General features: G+C 40.6%; 1 protein-coding gene across 2 annotated transcripts in view; it reads left to right on the top strand.

The window, feature by feature from the left end:
• MYO1B (myosin IB) overlaps positions 1-18,049 on the top strand; it is a 94,839-nt gene that overhangs the window by 2,412 nt on the left and 74,378 nt on the right. For both annotated transcript variants that reach the window (XM_009701228.1, XM_009701226.1), the window contains exon 2: positions 12,225-12,340. In XM_009701228.1, coding sequence (XP_009699530.1) covers positions 12,225-12,340 — 116 coding nt within the window. The remainder of the gene's footprint in view (positions 1-12,224; positions 12,341-18,049) is intronic.

Raw genomic sequence — 18,049 nt, 5'->3', positions numbered from 1 at the left:
TATTTTTCCCCCCCCCCCCCCCATTTCCTTGTAGTTGATTGCACTAGCATTTACCCTTTTTATCTCCAGGTTTGTTTGATCATGTGATTTTTATTTTTTTTTTAAGGTCTTACAAGTACTGTTAGTAAATCCACACTATGAAGGAAAAACATTGCAGAGCTTTGCAAGCATTGAAACATTCACTACATCAGTGGTGTTTATGTTTATGTGTTTATGTCTGTGCCACATGCTGCTACCAAGTATACAAGTCACTTAGTTTGTGATGCTGCATAGCTTTATTTACCAAATCACTTGAGGAATATTTTATCCCTTCCATATCCATTGAGTTGTGCTGCCCTGCAAATTTCATGCCACTGTTGCGTATTTTAGAAAACTTTTGAAACAGTAACAGTTGGAATAGTGCTCAGGGTAACACCACGCTGATTTTCAAATGGAATCTCTTCTCTCCCTTCTCATTGCCACCAACTCTCCTCTCCCCAAACTTCGCTCGTGAAAACTACGCTTTGCATTTCTGTGTTTAGACTCAGATAAGCACAATGAAGCCTTTGTTACATCTGGAAGTAATGTTTGTTTTGCCATGTAAAATCTGTAGTTTGCATGCTATCCTGGGGAAACCAGATTGGACTATTAAAGAGCTACTGTTGGTGCTTAACAAAGACTGCAGATTTCTTCAGCTCTAACAAGCTACGTACACAAGCTGACCTCTTGGGATCCTTTCAGAGGGCAGTAGGAATGGATTTGTCCTTTCATGGCTCAGTTATGGGGTTAAGTTCAGCCCTCATGTCAGTGCTTCATTGTAGGCATTACCAAGAGCTGTGTCCAAGTTTAAAAAACTAAGTCAAACTGAAGCCGTGTGAATGGATTGAAATGTTTCTACAGCAGTAAACCAGGGCTTACTCAACATTAGTTTTGAAGCAGTTTCCTGTAGACTGACGGCTGTGTCTGTGCGACATATGTTAGTTTTAAAACAGAATTGCAGTTACAACTTTCAAAAGGGTTTGTTGTGAGGAGTGAGACCTGTAACATGGATAGCTTTGAAAATGCTTTAAAGTTGGCCAGATGTTGCATAATTGTGTTAGCCAGTCTTGATAGGTAAGCCAACAAAGGGGGCTTGTAAGAAAGATGGGGACAAACTTTTTAGCAGGACCTGTTGTGATAGGACAAGGGGTAATGGTTTTAAACTAAAAGAGGGTAGATTCAGACTAAATGCAAGGAAGAAATTTTTTTATGATGAGGGTGGTGAAACACTGGCACAGGTTGCCCAGAGAGGTGGTTGATGCCCCATCCCTGGAAATATTCAAGGCTAGGCTGGATGGGGCTCTGAGCAACCTGATTGAGTTGAAGATGTCCTTGCTCATTGCAGGGGATTGGACTAGGTGGCCTTTAAAGGTCCCTTCCAACCCAAACCATTCTATGAAATGTGAGAGATCAAGCCGTCAGTGAACAGTGCCAAATGTCTCCCCGTAGCCAAAGATGACAAGACAAATGGGCTCATTCCACTGGAAGAGAATAGAAGTTTTGTCTTTTCTAGTCTCTTTCACAGTAGTTATGTTTGACACCGAGTGTTTGATGATGGAGATCCTAGTGCCAGCTCCATTTACCCCTTTGAAATTCCAGCTCTTCTTAAGCACTCTCCTTGCAAGAGCATTTGGATTTGGATATCCTGATGGTCCTCTTGTACCGTCCTGGTTATGGTCACTGTAAGCCTTGAAGAAAATTAGCTAAGTTTCATGCCATGGTGCAAACAGGGCAGGAAGTGTACTCCTAACAGTTAGAGAACAGACTACAGCTTGATTACCTGTTGTTCAATTTTATGTGTATTTGATGGAAAGTTTAATGGACTTGGGTGTTGGGTTGCATACCAGAGCGCAAAGCTGGAGGCTGTGCCTATAAAAATAAGCATGAAGGCTGGTGGAGCTGGAGTTAGGCCAAATATTCTACTAAAGACCATCAGATTCTGCAGTAATCTCGTGCTGAGTGGCTTTGGGGGGGAAGGGCTCATTGGGTAACATGCATGTGTTAATTGGGAGTGGGAATCTTGGAGTTTAGTCATGTCTGGAAATGTCTGGGGCATGTCTGACCAAGAAAAATCTCACTAGAAAGCTGTAATTGTTTATTATATTCTTTTTGCAACTCTTAAACTTTATATTGATAAAACTTGCATGGCTTTTTTGCAGAAGTTTTCTGTAAATATCAGTAACAAAAGCCTATGAGAGTTTTTATTTAACTTCACAGAGTAAAATGTGGCTCATGTGCAAGGCAGTTAGCAAGCAGAAAAAACCACGATATTGGTTATTTGAAGGTTCCAGGGAACCGCTTGTGCGGTTAAGGTGTGTGACCTAGAGAACGCATGGAAAACTTCAAATACATTCATAAAATTCAGTTTGCATGGGACTGATGAATTTTGACTCATTCTGTTGAACTCTGTTCCTGAACTTTTTTTAAATTGGCTGAAATATGCTCAGCCAATCTAGCTCAGCAATTATTTTTCCTTTATATTTTGGGATGTTGACAAATGAGAGAGGGGCATCTGTATGTGTATTTACAGTGACTCATGAATGGTAGAGATTTGGGGACCATTGTAGTATATGTATTGGTCTGAAACATTTTTGTACTGGGTTTGGCACTTTGTGAGACATGTGGAAGCGACAAGGGAGGTGTGAGGAGTCTGGAGGGGAGCGGAGCTGCGTGGGCTTACGGGAGTCAGCCTCCAGAGGCCAGATACGGCTTTATTCTGCTGCCCTGCACATTCTTCCCTGCAGTTATGTTGTTTCTTGAAGTCTTCCCAAATTTGCAGAGGTCAACATTTTGTTCCTTACAACAAAATGTTTGTTTGCTTTTTGTTCTTACAAGAAAACAGGATCTTTCTCTGATGTCAGCATTTAATTTGTATATTCTGTGCGTGGAGTTTGTGGGCTGCTTTGGGCAGGAACAATCTTATGGTACTGAGTACATTGTTTTATCACTGAAACATTAAATGTTTGGCATTCCAGTGTAATAACTCAGTGTTAGCTGTTTGAGGTAGCATCCTTGTGGCTGCCTTCTGGTGGCATGGGTATTGCAGTGTGCTTGTTTCACAGATTGAGCTGCTTCCTGTTGATCTCTATTGTTTTAATATTTTAGGGGTAGCCTTTTTATTTCTGGCTTGACTTTAATCCACTATGTCTGGATTATCGATTCGCCTCCTTTTCAGCTACCTTACAGTATGTAGAGTTTACTGAATGGCTGTCAAGCACAGTGGCTTTGTTCCTGCTGCACTCATACCTGGTATTCCAGATGCTACATTTGGAAGAAGAGGGTGGGGGACAGAATTATGTGAATGAGACCAGTTGTCTTGGTCTGCATCGACATCATCGACATTGGGTGACCATCCCTCTGTATAACTGTGTTGCTGTTGTGAAGAACAGAGTTTTGTGGTATTGGGAAATGTAAGTGCAGCTTGCTGGGAAAACTTGAATTGTAATATAAGAGAGTGATTGTTGAAGTTCAATTTTATTCTCAATTTCATTACCTTCTGATGTCAGCATGATCATGTTGGTCTTTAATATGTTGTTTTTGAGACCAGATGGAGTCCTTTGCTAGGTTTTGAAGAGAGTTGTTGTCCCCTTTGGTTTCAGGGTACATCCTAGCTGCGTGCTTGCCTGTGAGTAGCAGGTCTGTGCCTTTGCTGCTCCTGCAGCAACATGCAGAGGAGCGTATCCCCCTGCCAGACCCAGCACTGCTCTCTTGTACCCTGATGTAGTTACCTGCGTTTATCCAGCCAGTCCAGCCTGGACTGCTTGGTCTTCCTTTGGGAGTTTGAGGAGTGGCAGGTGTGGTGACTGAGCCTTTTCTTAAAGGCAGGGTGGTTTGAGAGCCAGAGCGGAGCAGCCATCCATCCGCCTGTGATGGGAGCCCAGGGGACCCGAGTTTCCTCCGATCTCCTTCTCTTCCTCCCTCGGGGGATGCCTGCGTCGGTTTGAGCAATTTTCCCATCAGTGCCTCAACAGTTTGCCTCTTTGAGGAAAGCTACTCAGTTGTAGTAATAATATTGTTGCAGCTGCCACAGGCTAGGACCTTGAAGCCTGCTGCTTCTCCTTCAGATGTGAAGAAGGGTTTGTGTGCCCAAGGCACATCTTTTCCCGTGATAGCTTGTGGTCTAAGAAGTATTCTGCCTCCCTGTAAATGTTGCTTTGCTTGTTATCTAAATGCAAATCCTGTTGGTCCTCTAGCCCTTCACACCAGCCTGCTCTGGTAAAACAAATTTTATAACTTGCCCAGAGTCAGGAGTAAAGATTTTTGCAGGCAGCAGGTTGGCTGCTTTTTACCTTGAAGTGCTTCGTGGGAGGAGAGTTACCTCAAGCAGTGCTTTGTTTCCTTTCCTTTTTGTACGGCTCCCACAATGCTGAGCATAGCGTTTGAGGCATTTGTTTGTAGGGCTGTATGCAATATCTGCATAAAGGAGTAAGAAAACATTCATAAGGATCACAGAAAATTGTATGCATGTTGTGGGCTGCATGTAGGCGGTCTTCTCCTTCCCTACGCACTTTCTTTTTTGCCTCTGATGTGACACTTTGAAGAAAGAGAGGAGGTGGTGTAGGAAATGCCTTCCGTAGGGCCCCCAGGGACTGTTGCAGTGTTGGCTCTGCCCCAAAATGCTGTGTGTTTCTTCACTAAGGTGATAATGAGATTTTGGGCATGTAGTAGTGGTTCCAGTGCATGTTATCTGAAATAAAAACACGAAAGGAAGATTACTGAAAGATTGGCAAATAAAAGAAATGGAAGCAAAAGCATCCAAGTACTGTAAAAACATGGTTTTCACCCTGAAGAACATAGATTAGCCTTGGCTGCAGCATGGCAGTAGGCATCCCCCCACCATGTTTTATTCGTACAGAAATAGTGAAACATTTTTGAATGAGTGCTCTTGCTAATGTTTTCACCAATGGTTTCTTGGCACAGGCACTATCCAATCTCCAGCTACTGTTTGCTTATGAAAACAAGTCTTTATCTTTTGAAAAGCGAGCAAGCGCTGACGTTCTGGGGTATTTAAATGCTGTCTTTAAAATTTCTTGTGTCTGTTTTGGATTGACTTCCTCATCGCTTACTTTATAGGTTTTGTCTATAATTGCATCCTATATAGGAATTCTGTCTGTTTGTATAAAGACATCCCAATGTAGTCAGAGAGGCAGATGGCCGAAATGATTAATCTGCTTCATTAATAATAACATTAGAGTCTGTCATAATGATCGTGAGGTTAGCAGCAATATTCACCGAGCAGCGGAGAGATTTCTGTGCCCTCGAGAAACTCACAAGAGAAACCTGATGATCTGTGTACATGCGTCCCCTTCACGTACTCGCTTCAACTTGCCGTGTGAGTGTCTTTCTCTGGCAAGTGATCCCGCTTTTTCTTTGGGGCTCGGATCTAAAACAGGTTGCAGTACGATTAAGGGCTTGATCCTGGCCTGTGTGGGTTACCCATGGCTTGTTCAGACTGCTACTGTTTGCACAGTGGCTTGTAGGATCAAGCCCCTATTGAAGAATATTTTAGCAGTGTTGTTATCCTCTTTGACGCAGATTGCCTGTGTCATGACTTTGCTTTGGGATGTAGATGTATGCTTCAGCCTTTGTGTTACCTATTTGACCTTTGTTTCTTGAGTCATTATATCAGCCATCAATGTATTTGGTACAGGACTGTGATACATACTAATGCTGAATTTTGTCTCCTCTAGCAGAAAGATAGTCTTGCTTGAACTGTGTATACTGTTGCCTCAGTTTCTTCTTTTCCTTGATTTTCTCCCCTCCCCACCCCTTCCCAATTTCAGGAACTCATCCAGTGCTCCTCTATGTAGTTTTCTTTACAGTCTTTACTGTCCTGTCCAGGCTTTACAAGGCTGTCTATTGTGATTAATAACTGCATTAAGCACATATAATAGCTTACGAGGGTTGGTTTTTGTTCTATTACAACACACAGACTTTGTCCACTATATTTCTGGGGCTAAAATGCTATGTCTGGGAGAGTGGTCTTGTGCAAGAGAGTTTTAATCATCATGGGGAATAGTCTGTGTTTGTTCAGAAATCCAGTATTATATTTCTTCACTCATACAAACATAATTAGAAAGGACTCCATCCAAACTGCAGTGAAAAATAGTATCAAGGAGAAGGAGAGGTTTCTTTTTTTTTGGGGAGAGAGAGACAGAAAGAATGAGAGTCTGGTTTGCATTTCCAGTTTACTGCAGATTAGCTTTTGGAAAAGTAAATTTTTAGCACTGGTGTCCCTTCCAGTGAGGGGAGTGGAAACAGGCTTTCTCATCTGTAGCAACTCCCTGATTATTGTAACCTCTTTAGAGCTGATCCAGAGCTCTGTAGAGATGCTGCATTTGCTGGGAAATACTAGTGATAGGAGTCAAAGCACAGAAGTTTCTTTTCCTAACTAAGGATTAGTGACGTATGATGCTGTGAGAGTCCAACCCTTACTAGATGTGAGAAAATCAACACAGAAGCTCCTGTTTGAGGAAACATCGTTAGTTCCTGTTCTTTCCACTTTGATCATTGGTCTCTGGGATCCTGGGATTGTATTGTGCCTGTGTAGTCGCTTGCAGATGATACCCAGAGGCTCTGCTCACGCTCCCAGCTCACTGAAGCATGAGGAGCACTAGCCCAGCGTTGGCTCAATGCAAAGTGCAGCTGCACGGCTTGGATCACAGGTAGAGTTTATTTTGTATGTGCTGTCATGAAACAGCACAGGCAAAACCTGGAGTGTTACAAGATGAGATGTTTGTTTGTCTTTTTCAGGTACCCAACCCATCCCTCTCCACCAAACACCACAAATACCTACCTTGCGATACACAGTAATATAGTAAATCAAAGCCCTGGAAATAGTAACGGTCTACGGTGGTTTTGCTTTTAGTCTTGATGTGACTCTTTTCCTTATTCTTTTCAAACAGTGTCTTGCAACTTTGCGAGTGTTTCCAACCTGAAAAAACACAATAGAGCAGAAGCAGAGTGCCTTTAGCTATTTTAATGTGGCCAACCACAATGAAAAACAAATCTGAGCACACAACGTGCTTGTTCAAATAACAGATTTTAACAAGGTACTGATCTGGTTGCTAATGTTTATTAAAATGAGAAACTTCATTATGGAGTAACATTGCAGTATTAAATTTGCCAGGTTCTGTTTGAATTTGAGACCGTTCAGAAAACTGAGAACATGTAAGTACGGGCTTCCTCCGTGTCTGCTATCTTTTTGGCCTCAGTTTTTCTGACCATGCAGCAGCACATATGCTTATGAGCTGGCAAGATCTAGAGCTGCAGTAGTTCAGGCAAATACAAAAGAAAATGAGTATTATATTAGAAATACACTTTTGCATATGTCACATTAAAAAAACCCCACAAAACCAAAACACAGCCCTCCCCCCTGCAAAGAAAACAGTGCTGCCCAAGCCTTGGTTCTGGATTTGTTCCAATAAAATCTAGTCACACTTCTCTTTGATCTTTAGTGTCTCATTTCAAGGAATTGTTTTAGTGGCATGATCTGAAACTCTTCGAAGTCATAGAAACCCAGAACATTTGAGCATAATCAATATTAAAGAAATGTGCATTATGCATATCTAGAGTATTAAAATTGGTCTACATAAATGGAAGAGTTAGTATCCACACTAGCAATCTTACATTACTAGAATTTCTTTGTTTTCTATTTCTGTGCTCCACTGTTTAAAAATTAAATAAATAGAGCAACTTTATGGGACCCTGGGAATTTAGCACACTTGCAGACTATGTTAGCAGTTGGGCATTTTACAGCAGGAGTGACTTGTGTGCAGCAGCAATTTTTCTGGACTGTTACAGGCTACCACGGGTAAGAAGCAGTGGGTTTTTTTTTAATAGAACTGACGAAAGCAAGGTAGAGTATGCTTCCAGAAGGTTTGCAGGAAATCTGTGTAGATGCTGAATGATTTTAAACTCTGCAGAAGATTGCTTTGCAAAGGATGCCACAGATCCAGAAAAGCTTTTACAGATATGGAGCAGGCTGTTACGATAGCCCCAGCGCTGCAGCTCCTGTACTGCAGCCTCAACTGGTGTCGATAATGTTCCCTGGCTTCTGCAGCTGCAGTCTTCTGGGCCTTTGGGGTATCGCAAGACTAACTTTGCCAGGAGGAAAAATTGCTTTATTAATATACTATATGACAGGGTGTGAAATATTATCCCATAAGCTCTACTAGTGGTCTTCTAAAAGCTCCCCTTCTTGAGTTGGCCTGTGCTGCCTCCTCCCTGAGTATTTGATTTCACCGCAGTGCTTGTGCGTCCTGGCTGCAGAGGTGTTTGGGGACCTTTCGCTGGACGTTCTGTAAGGTTTTTGCAACATCTCCGCTAAAGAAGTCCACAGGCATTCTGGGCAGTTTGCCAGTTTCTAGCAATAGCTTTCTTCAGCCCTTAGCTGGAAAGAGGCTGCTGCCTGTAGGTTTCTTCCAAGCAATGGAAGCCTCATATTGTCTTGCTATTTCAGGCTTCTTCTTAAGCCAGACTTAAAGCTGCTTGGGTTAGAAGGGCACAGAACACCTTGCAAGGTGCATATAAGCTTGAAGTAGCAGTAATATCTTGCCCCAAGTGGTTATGTTGGCTTTCAGTCCTAGAGGGAGAAAATCAGACATCAAAGTGTCCTGGTCATTGCATCTCCAACAGTGCTTAGAAGTGATATGTAGCAAATATTATCAGCTTTTCCAGTTGAACTGTGGTTTAGATTTTTCTTCCTGCTTGGGGTGTCAAACTCTTTACTGAACAGGAATGAGTTGTATGCGTTGTTTTGGTGGGGAATGTAGAATGTGTTGTCATTTGACCTGATAGAAATTTGAATGCTCTTTTCCACAGATGAAACGTTAGCCCATTGCAGTGTTGCCGTGCTCCGTGACAGATGCACTGATAAATGACAAGTGAGAGTCCTTTTGGTTTGGGTTCTGGACAAACATGTCAAGGAGGCAAAATTTGCCTTTGTGAGTTATTGCAATAAAGTAGAAATTTGGAGGAAGGAGTATTATCAAGAGTCTCTAGTTAGCAAAACTTGAGGAGGCAGCAGAATTGTCCAAACTTGCATAAGGACACCATGTCAAAGCCAAGAAAGAAATCAAATCTCCTGACTGCATTTTGTGCGTTCATCATCATGAGGCCATTCCTCTGGGGTTTCATTTTTTTCCTTAAACAGGGAAAATGAAGGATCTCTTTAGTCCCTGGGGTGCCATGATATGGTCTCCCACTACTCTTGCGCATTCTGCTTTCAGCACTGGAATGTTTCTGTGCTTGTTGCTTGCTCAAGGATTTAAGCCATTTATTTTGTTTGTTTATAATAGAGTTCTGGTGGGAAGGCAGATGTTATGTGGGAAAGCTATTTTCCGGATCTGTTTATCCCTGTTATGTGGAATCTCACAGACCACCAGTAGCAAGTAGCTATTAGGCATCAGGTTTGAGATACTGGCATTTTTAGAAGAGGAAATGTATTAGTTCTTGTAAGCAGCTTTGCAGCAAACCCAATGATTTCTTGGCATGCTTTGGCTGTGGTGTTTAAAATGGACATGAGTATGTCTTTGTTTCTATATGATTATTTGACCTTTTGAAATATTGGTATTTTAGGAAATAGTCTGTATTCATGTCTGACAATAAACAGCTGACTTGAATTCCCAAAATATATTGTCTAAGCAATACTTAGCTATGGAGAGATGGTTCTAAATAAATCTCATTTGAATGCCTGTATTCAAAATTAAAAATCAAGGTTTTCACTTTCACTCATCTTTCTTTACCTTTGGTCTCAGGGTACTTCAAGGAACTTAGCAGTTAAATTGTATGCTATTATGGTAGAAGAATAGCTGAAATGGGCGAGTCATTGAGTTCCAAAGAATTCCTGTTTCAAAATATAATCTTCAAGATTTGGCCTTTGTCTCTCCTGCTGATACTTTCCAGCACTGATTTCACAACAGGCTGAATTCACAAATTCTAAACATTTAGGAGGAAAAAAGTTACCATATTAATGTTTTATCAGGAAAGAGCCCTATTTGGGGTATCCATGCACTTACAAAGACTAGAAAGCTGCTTACTCTTGAGTGTCTGTTACTCTCGCCAAGAATCTGTAGGCTTGCAAATTGCCAAAGCCATATGTGTTGAGAGCGCAAAGTAAACACTAGAAAGGCAATTTTTGTGTTTTCTTCTTGTTCAGCCAAAGAGATTAGACATAGATGGAAAATACTTTTCTCCTTAGGAGGAGGATGACCACAAAACTGGAACATTTTTTTTTTTTATTTAAAGAAAATGTGTATAAGCACACACTGCAGTGTGTGTTTGAAAAAAGCAAAAAATCTTAATTATTTTGGGATTGTTTTTGACAGTCTGTATCTGAATGCCTTTGGGGGAGCTTCCCTCCCAGGTTGTGGTGCAAGGCAGATTGGAGTTGTCCCTCTTTCAAGCTGCAGCCTGGCTGCCAAGATGTGAGGTGAAACCAACCTGGTTTTAGGGTATTTGGTCCATTCTGGTCTCGGTTCCCTGGGGGGAAAAGTTTTGCAGAAGGTTTCTGGCCAGTTCCAAAGGAGAGGAGAAAGTACGTGGTGTTTAGAAATGGTGAGTCTTGAGCCTGATCAGTGAAGTATTGTGTTTCATCGTGGCAGCAGTTGTGTGACGAATTGTCAGCAGTGGCTGCTTTTGTTTCTTCCTGTGGGTAGTAAACACTACAAGGATGAGCTGCAAGAGTCTCTGGAAGCCTTGTGTTACTTGTTTTATCACTGCAGTCTAGTTTGTTCAACTCTGTTTTAAATGGGACAGAAAATGCCACGTGAGTTCATAGCTTGCTTGTGCATATGCATGGTATGGAAAATGGGAAATCTTGCTCTCCTGGCTTTCTGCTTATGCCCCAATTTGGGTAGCATTTAGCAGAAAATTGCTTTAAACATGAAAGTTAGATAGGGAGGGGTTGCAGCAATTAATATTTTTACCTGCAGCTCTGGAGGTAGTTCAATGCTGTGCTGAATCTGTTGGTTAGTAACTCGGGCTCCTTGTGCCTCTGTTCCCATTTAAAAATGCATTTTACAGCACTTCCCTGTAAGAAAAGTTGTGGGCAGAAATACAAATAGCAAGTGCGAGGTGCTAAGGCATCGCTGCAAAGAAGCCATTTAAAATTATAGATCTATATAAAAACCATTGGTTTTCTTCCATAGTTGTTAGCAAATGTAATCCAAATAACGGGAACCTGTGGCTTTTGTGTACAGCCTTAACACCTCCCAGGGAGTCCCTGGTTATTGGAACATTGTGTTTCACCAGGTGTTATTTATTTTGTGTTTGTGGAAAGAGATACCAAACACTTAAGGTTTAATTAATCTTTGATCAGTATCTGCAGGTGGAGTGGAATGGGGTTTTGGCATTTTTTTTTTACCACGCTGGTGTATTTGAATGCAGCCCTTGCAGCTGGAGGGAGGCATAGGGAGTTGCGGGGCGCCTGGCAGTAGTCTTGACGAAGGCAAGTTAATTGTGTCATGTGCCGACAAGGTAATCATGGTGTACAGTATCGGTCTTCGTTCAGCTTGGTAGTGAATGGGACCTAACAGAGTAAAACAATGCATTACTCCATCTGCCTTCCAAGGGTAATGGCAAGTATGTTTAGAATCTGGAAATAAAAATTACACTTCATGTCTGCTGAGGAACCACGGCAGGACTTTGACTGACTTGAATCCTGATGGTAAATCTCTCCTTTGACAGAAACCTGTCGGAGGCTGTTAGCCTGTGGGTTTCTTCTCTGTTGAAGCTCTTCTGTGCCCGAGGCTTTGAAGAGATGGTGCAAAGCTCCTCCTCGGATGAGGAAGCGCAGTCCAACTCTGGCCCTGCCTTTACATGGTTTCATATGAGTGCCTGAGGGCCGCAGCAAAGCTCGTGTGACATTTGCCATGCAGATGGAATCGGTTCTTTGTGAACATCTGTCTCCTTTTTCCTTTCCCTCCCCCAACTGAATTAGTCACAGAAATATATACGATTGGGCTTGCTTTTAAAAAATGTTCATAAGAGGCTTTTGCTTATGTACAAATAGCTACTTGGTACGCAACAGTGATTGTTGAGGGAGATCTAAAAGGTGTTTCAGAGTATATGTACGTATTTATTCGTTGCTACAATTAGGCTTTTTGTTTGTTTTTGCATAAGTATTAAGTGGGAGAATAATATATAATCAGCAAAATATGTTAAAAAAAAAATCCACGATAATTTTTTTTGTTTTCCTTCAACAGACATACATTGGCAGTGTGGTGATATCAATAAACCCCTACAGATCTCTGCCCATTTATACTCCAGAGAAAGTGGAAGAATACAGAAACAGAAACTTTTATGAACTCAGTCCTCACATGTAAGTACAGTGAAGGAGTTTTAGTTTTCATTCTGTCCTGAAACAGATGGTGCCAGCTGTCCTTCTCCTCAAAAGGTCTGTGTTGATTAAAGCAAACAAAATAAAAATCACACCACCACTCCCCCAAAATGAATTTTTATTATTTCATCCTTATTTTAAAGAGAAGTCAAGATGAGTTACTCTTTTTGTTTCATGTATTTAGATCCTGATATGTGCACTTCAGAACACTTTCCTGTAATTCTTAGCAGTAGCCTTTATTACTGCATTGTGAAGTAAGTAGTCTGTTTTCAAGGAAATCTGGTGGGTTTTTGTTTGTGTGGTGGTTTGTTTTTTTTTTTTCCAAAGTCCAGATTGCCTTGAGCCTCTAGGTGTTAAATATGTTTGAGTCATATAGTGTTACTTTTGATATCTGAAACTCTTAATTTCTCTTTGCACAATGCAAAAAATGAAAAACCTTTCATGGTGAATGCGGAAGCATATTTGATATGTCTGAATGGTAACTGTAGGAAAGTAAAAGCTTGGTCTCCTCTCCTGTGTGCTGGGTCGAAATAACCCCATTCTAAGAGGGCAGCCAGAGTGCCATAAATATATATTGCAAATTTTAAGGCTAGAATATATAGCATATATACAGACATACAATATTGCAAAATACAATTTGCGTATGATGTAAATTCCAAGTTGAAATTTAGGAATAGAAGGCTAGGAAGTAGGTATAATCTCCTATTCTGGCTTTTGTTCACCTTCTGTAATTCCTCTCCAGGGGTGCATATTGCAAAGAAGTCAAAGGCCTGGCCTTGCCTTGTTGGTATAGAGAACTGACATGACCTGTGTTATTTGAGCCTGGTCAGAATTACTGAGAGTAATGGAACATGGTTAAGCCCTTTCCATAATAGGACAAGACTTTGATCACAGGTATGGGTGGTATGGCTGACAATGAGGTACCTGGTCATCAAGAACTGTATGTTGCAGTAATCTTTTATGTTGTTAGACATTGTAGTGGTGAGATTAAAGCTAGCTGTTCCTTTCCTCGGCATGACACTGGGATAGAGAAGTGTTTCCAGCATGTTGTGAGGTTGCCACCTGACTTTGCAGTCACATATTCAGGAGACTGACTTGAGTGATCAGCGATGGGATAAGTGTCTAAACATGGCTGTAAATTTGTGCATCTTCCTTCAGTGTTAACTTTTAGGTTGAAAGGAAATTATGTGTGGAAACAATTCTGGAAGTTATTTTGTTTTGATTAATTTTTTGCCTTCACATTTCATCTGTAACTTTCCCAGATACATTGTCTGAAATGCAAACAGCCAATTAAAGCAGATCGAATAAGCTTTTGCTAGTTCTTGGCCCTCCTGAATCTGAACTCTGACTATGTTTGGGTTTTCTTTCTTCACAGTTTTGTGTAGCAAGCACATTTGCTTGCTAAATTAACACAGTTGCTTCCTAAAAGAACTTTCTGCTCTGCGAACTTTGTTCAGTTGCATGAAATTTGCTGTCATGTGATGGAGGATTTTAAAAATACAATCTTGGGAGTTAAAGTTTGCCAGACATTCTGAAAGTCAGTACTATGTACTTGGTTGTATGTTGAATCAAGTACATAGTAATGCATTGATGTCCACATTTTTCCATCTCTTTTGAGAGGTGGTTTTCCAGAATAGAAATGGTCAGCAGTCATTCTTATATGTATTATGGAAGTCTTAACTTAGTAGAAAAATGTTTAATAAACATCATTCATCACTAATGACAGTAATTGTATAGTCAGGCTACCGTATCAGAGCCAGAACTTCTGGAGTCCAAACACTAGAAATCCACTTTAAGAGCAGTAGATTGAAGTGAGGAAATGTTGAATTTTAACTTATGTCAAGAGATTTCGACTATATGATTGTAATAGATTTTCCTTGCAAGTTTGGATAGAGTGCCAAGTCATGAAAAGTGTAAGACTAATTTGTGTTGGACATATAACGATCTTTTCAGAAATTTTCTTTATTTGGTATTGCTTCTGTATGAAAATTTTGTCTTCTGATGCCTGCTAAGTAGACAAAATATCTTTAAAAATACAGGGTTAGGAAATAATCTTTGTTATGGTTTCTTTTATGGATACAGTATTTTCTTTTCAAACTGTAGAAATATAAAATGATCTTAATTTATGGTGACCTTGCTTCCCCTCCCACCTGTCTGCAGGTGCTTATGAGAACTGCGGAATCAAGAGAGTCACTTTTGTCTCTGCTTAAATTGGTAAACTTCTCACCATCTTTAGAAGATACTTCTCAAATACTGTAGGTGTATAAAATAAGTGCTACGTAGGTCACCCTACGCTGTCTCTGGCAAGCCTAAACAACTTTTCATCCTCTTTAATATATAGTGTCTTGTGGTGTAGCCTAAGGATTCACACCAGTCCAGTTGTTCGCTCTGTGAACATAGAGCTGGTACTTGAATGCTGGTTCATAGACTGTGAGGTGAGCTTACATGGTGGCCGTATAGTCCTACTACAGCTGAGCTGAAGCTGTTCACCAACGGGGTGATTGCCTACCGTGCTGGTCAGTATGGGCCAAAAACTGGGTTTGGGACAGAGCCGGCATCATCCCAGTCTTGGAGCTTGCAGCTAATTCTAGGGTAGACGATTTGGCAGTAGCAGGCCACTGTTAAAAGCAGAGTTCAGGCGTATCTGAGGAGGTTGCTACACTTCCACAGAGACCTTGCAATCTTCAAGGTGGTTTTTTTTAGCTGCTCAGGAACTTTAATGAAGAGATGCTGTGAGACAAATTGCAATTTGTGGTATTTCTTCTGACGTGGGGGTAAAAAGCCCCATGTTGATTTGTGGAGATGTACATACTTATTTTTCTTTGTGTAAATCTCTATTGAGCCATGGCTGCGTCAGAAGAATTGATTGTGAGTAAGCCCACTGTACCATTTAAGTGTGCTTTGGGAAAAGACTTTTGGATCCTGTTGCAAAATCCTGAGCAAAGGAAAACTCTAGACTGTTTATGAGGAAACTAATGCATATGACCTAGAAAGTGTGTCTAGAAATAAAATTATATGTAATATGTTTCTTATTTCAGCATCTCTTTCGTACAAAGAATTAATCTAATTTCGTTACTAGTGCTAGCTAGAAAAATGCAATTTATTGCAAAGAATTTCTAGCAGTGGTTTGGTTTGACATTCCTATAGAAACCACCAGGTCTGTATGGCACCAAAACTCTTCTGTCAAAGAAACATGCTGTCACCTGTTGCCATGATAGCTCATATTCTCTAACGTCTGTCATTTTGGGGAGAACCTTCAGGTTTGGGAATCCCAGATTTTAAGCATCAGTGTCTCCGAAGCACACTGCCATGGGACGTTCCCAGAGCTCTGGCTCTGTGTGAGAGGTCCTGGGAAACGAGGAATCTAAATTGTATTTTGGTTATTTTCATACGAACTTCTGTCTATATTTGAGGTATGTGCAAGTGTTTCAATGTGATGGATTGATATAGGGAGGATGTGCTTGAGAATGCCAACTGTCCCAGTAAAATAGCAGGCTTGGTGAGCAAATGAAAACAGAAGGAAAAAGAGAGAGAAGTATATGATGATGGATGTGAATGAAATCCATACCTAGAGGGGTTTTTTCCCCCCCATATGTGGTCACTGAAGTAAACATATACGTATGGGAGTGAAAAATCTGTTCAAGTGTTTTCTTAGCCCTGATCTGAAAGAGGAGGGAAATCAACATCTAGTCATCTGCTCTGTGTTTCCTCAAGAGCGTCTGTGAGAGTGACTGACGCTTTCAGTGATGCTAGTTAATACTTAATTGCAGGGTTTGGACAAGGTTTGGTTTTTGTTGGGTTTTTTTTTTTTTTTAAATGATCTTTGTACTCTAGAGTAAGGCCACAGTCATGCTTTGGATGGGCAGCCAAACTGAATTTCTGGGAGAAAGTTTCTGATCAGGTGATTTTGGATACTGTTATACCTGGTAAAATTTGATCAGAGAGATTGTATATTAATAGCTCATTCCTCTCTAAATACACCACTGTTGCTGTGGCACTGTGTAATAAAGTGTTACTTTTCTAGGTGTCCTGGAATGCTTGTTTTCATAGTCTGTGGCTATTTGCATAGCTGTAATAGGAAGTTTACCAAGTTTTTTAATTGTTTTTTTCAATGTTTTGTTAATCTTGCTGGTTTTGTCTTTATCTGCAAGGCCGGATCAAACTTGCCTCTGACTTGACAGAGCAGAGTATGACATTTCAGTGTTCAGTTTGCTACTTGATTTGCACAGTCCTTACACTTGCATTCTGCTCTTTCAGTTGATGTAATTGCTGTTTTGCTTAGCTTGTGGGTAAGCTAGACATGAGAGAGGACCAAGCTGTCTATCCTGCATTGACTTCCACCAGTGATAAAGGCTGCTGCTGGCGTCTTTGAAGAGAAGGCAATAGGAAATAGCTTATCGTACCATTTATTTGTAACTATCGTGCTGTGTCACTTTCCTACCAGTAACAGATTTGCTTTAAGGGATTGCAAAGTAGGTGCTTTCTTGTGTTTCCTATCTTAATATTGCTTCCTGGCTACCAGCAGCTCTCCATCTTTGGGAGGTAGGGTGGCATGTGGCTTTTTGCTTCCCTTTACGTTCTGAAACGATTTACCTGCTCGCTTTGGAAGAATCACAGATTATTTTAAGTTGAGGGATGAAATAGAAAGTGGCAACTGTACTGCTAATGGCAAGCTGCAAGCAAATAAGAGTTCAGAGTCAGTGTGAATTTTTTTTTTAGTCGTGCACTGAAGTATTTATGGTGAATAACTGTGACAGCAGGAAAATGTCTGGAGAAGGCTTTCATCAGACATCTATTGAATTCCACTTAGGCAATTTTGCTGTATGTTTCATTTACTTGTTTTTAGTTCTTTTAAGTCAAGTATTTCTAAAGAGACAATTGTTTTGTCTTAAAAGCTTTCAAATTTAGGGACACAAACTTTTGCAGACAACTCCTGAAAGCCAGCTTGCCTTTACATAGGATACAAGCACAAAGATACCAACCTGATGCCTATTAAAATGTAAGAATGAAGGACTTAGTAATGATCATCATATTAATAATTGTTGGGACAAATCATTATCTTGTGGATAGCTGCAATTACTCGGACAATAGATACAATTTGCTGTTTCCTTTTCAAGTTTTGAGCCAATGTAAGCAGTCAGTATAGAAGTTATATTTTTGCTTCTGGCTTTTTTTGCTGGATTTCCAGGACTGTGTGTCTTTGGAAACACCAAGGTTAAAGTAACTCTTTTTCCTCCTTGATTTAAAGCAAATATTTTTGTCTGAAGGGCATGATAAAGCCTCAGCTGTGAAGGGTAGTTTTTGCCTATATGTAAAACTATGCTTTTCCCCATAGGTAGCAGAGTTTTAAGATACACAGTAGCTATCTTTATTTGTTGAAGAAGGGGATGTTGGGGTGAGAGGCTGTGCCATAGTTTTGTATCCTTCATTGCCCCAGTATGTTTGTTTTAACATTTCCTTTTCAGTTTGTCCTTCCTTCATCTTCATTTGCTTTCATTTGGGTTTTTTTTTTGGGGGGGGTGGGGGTGTGTTTGTGTTTTGTTTGTTTTTTTTTTTTTTTTTTTCTTAAATTCCTTACTCCATGGTTTTGTTCGTTTTGCAGTATTCCCTTTTCACAGACCTTTTGTTCTTATTCTTAATAATTCCTGACTTCTCCAGGGACTCAGTCTTTGGACTTGTTCATGTGGTTCA

The sequence above is a fragment of the Cariama cristata genome, unplaced genomic scaffold (genome assembly GCF_000690535.1).
Source record: "Cariama cristata isolate BGI_N322 unplaced genomic scaffold, ASM69053v1 scaffold13585, whole genome shotgun sequence".
Classification (NCBI taxonomy): domain Eukaryota; kingdom Metazoa; phylum Chordata; class Aves; order Cariamiformes; family Cariamidae; genus Cariama; species Cariama cristata.
This window is presented reverse-complemented; position numbering and strand designations above follow the sequence as displayed.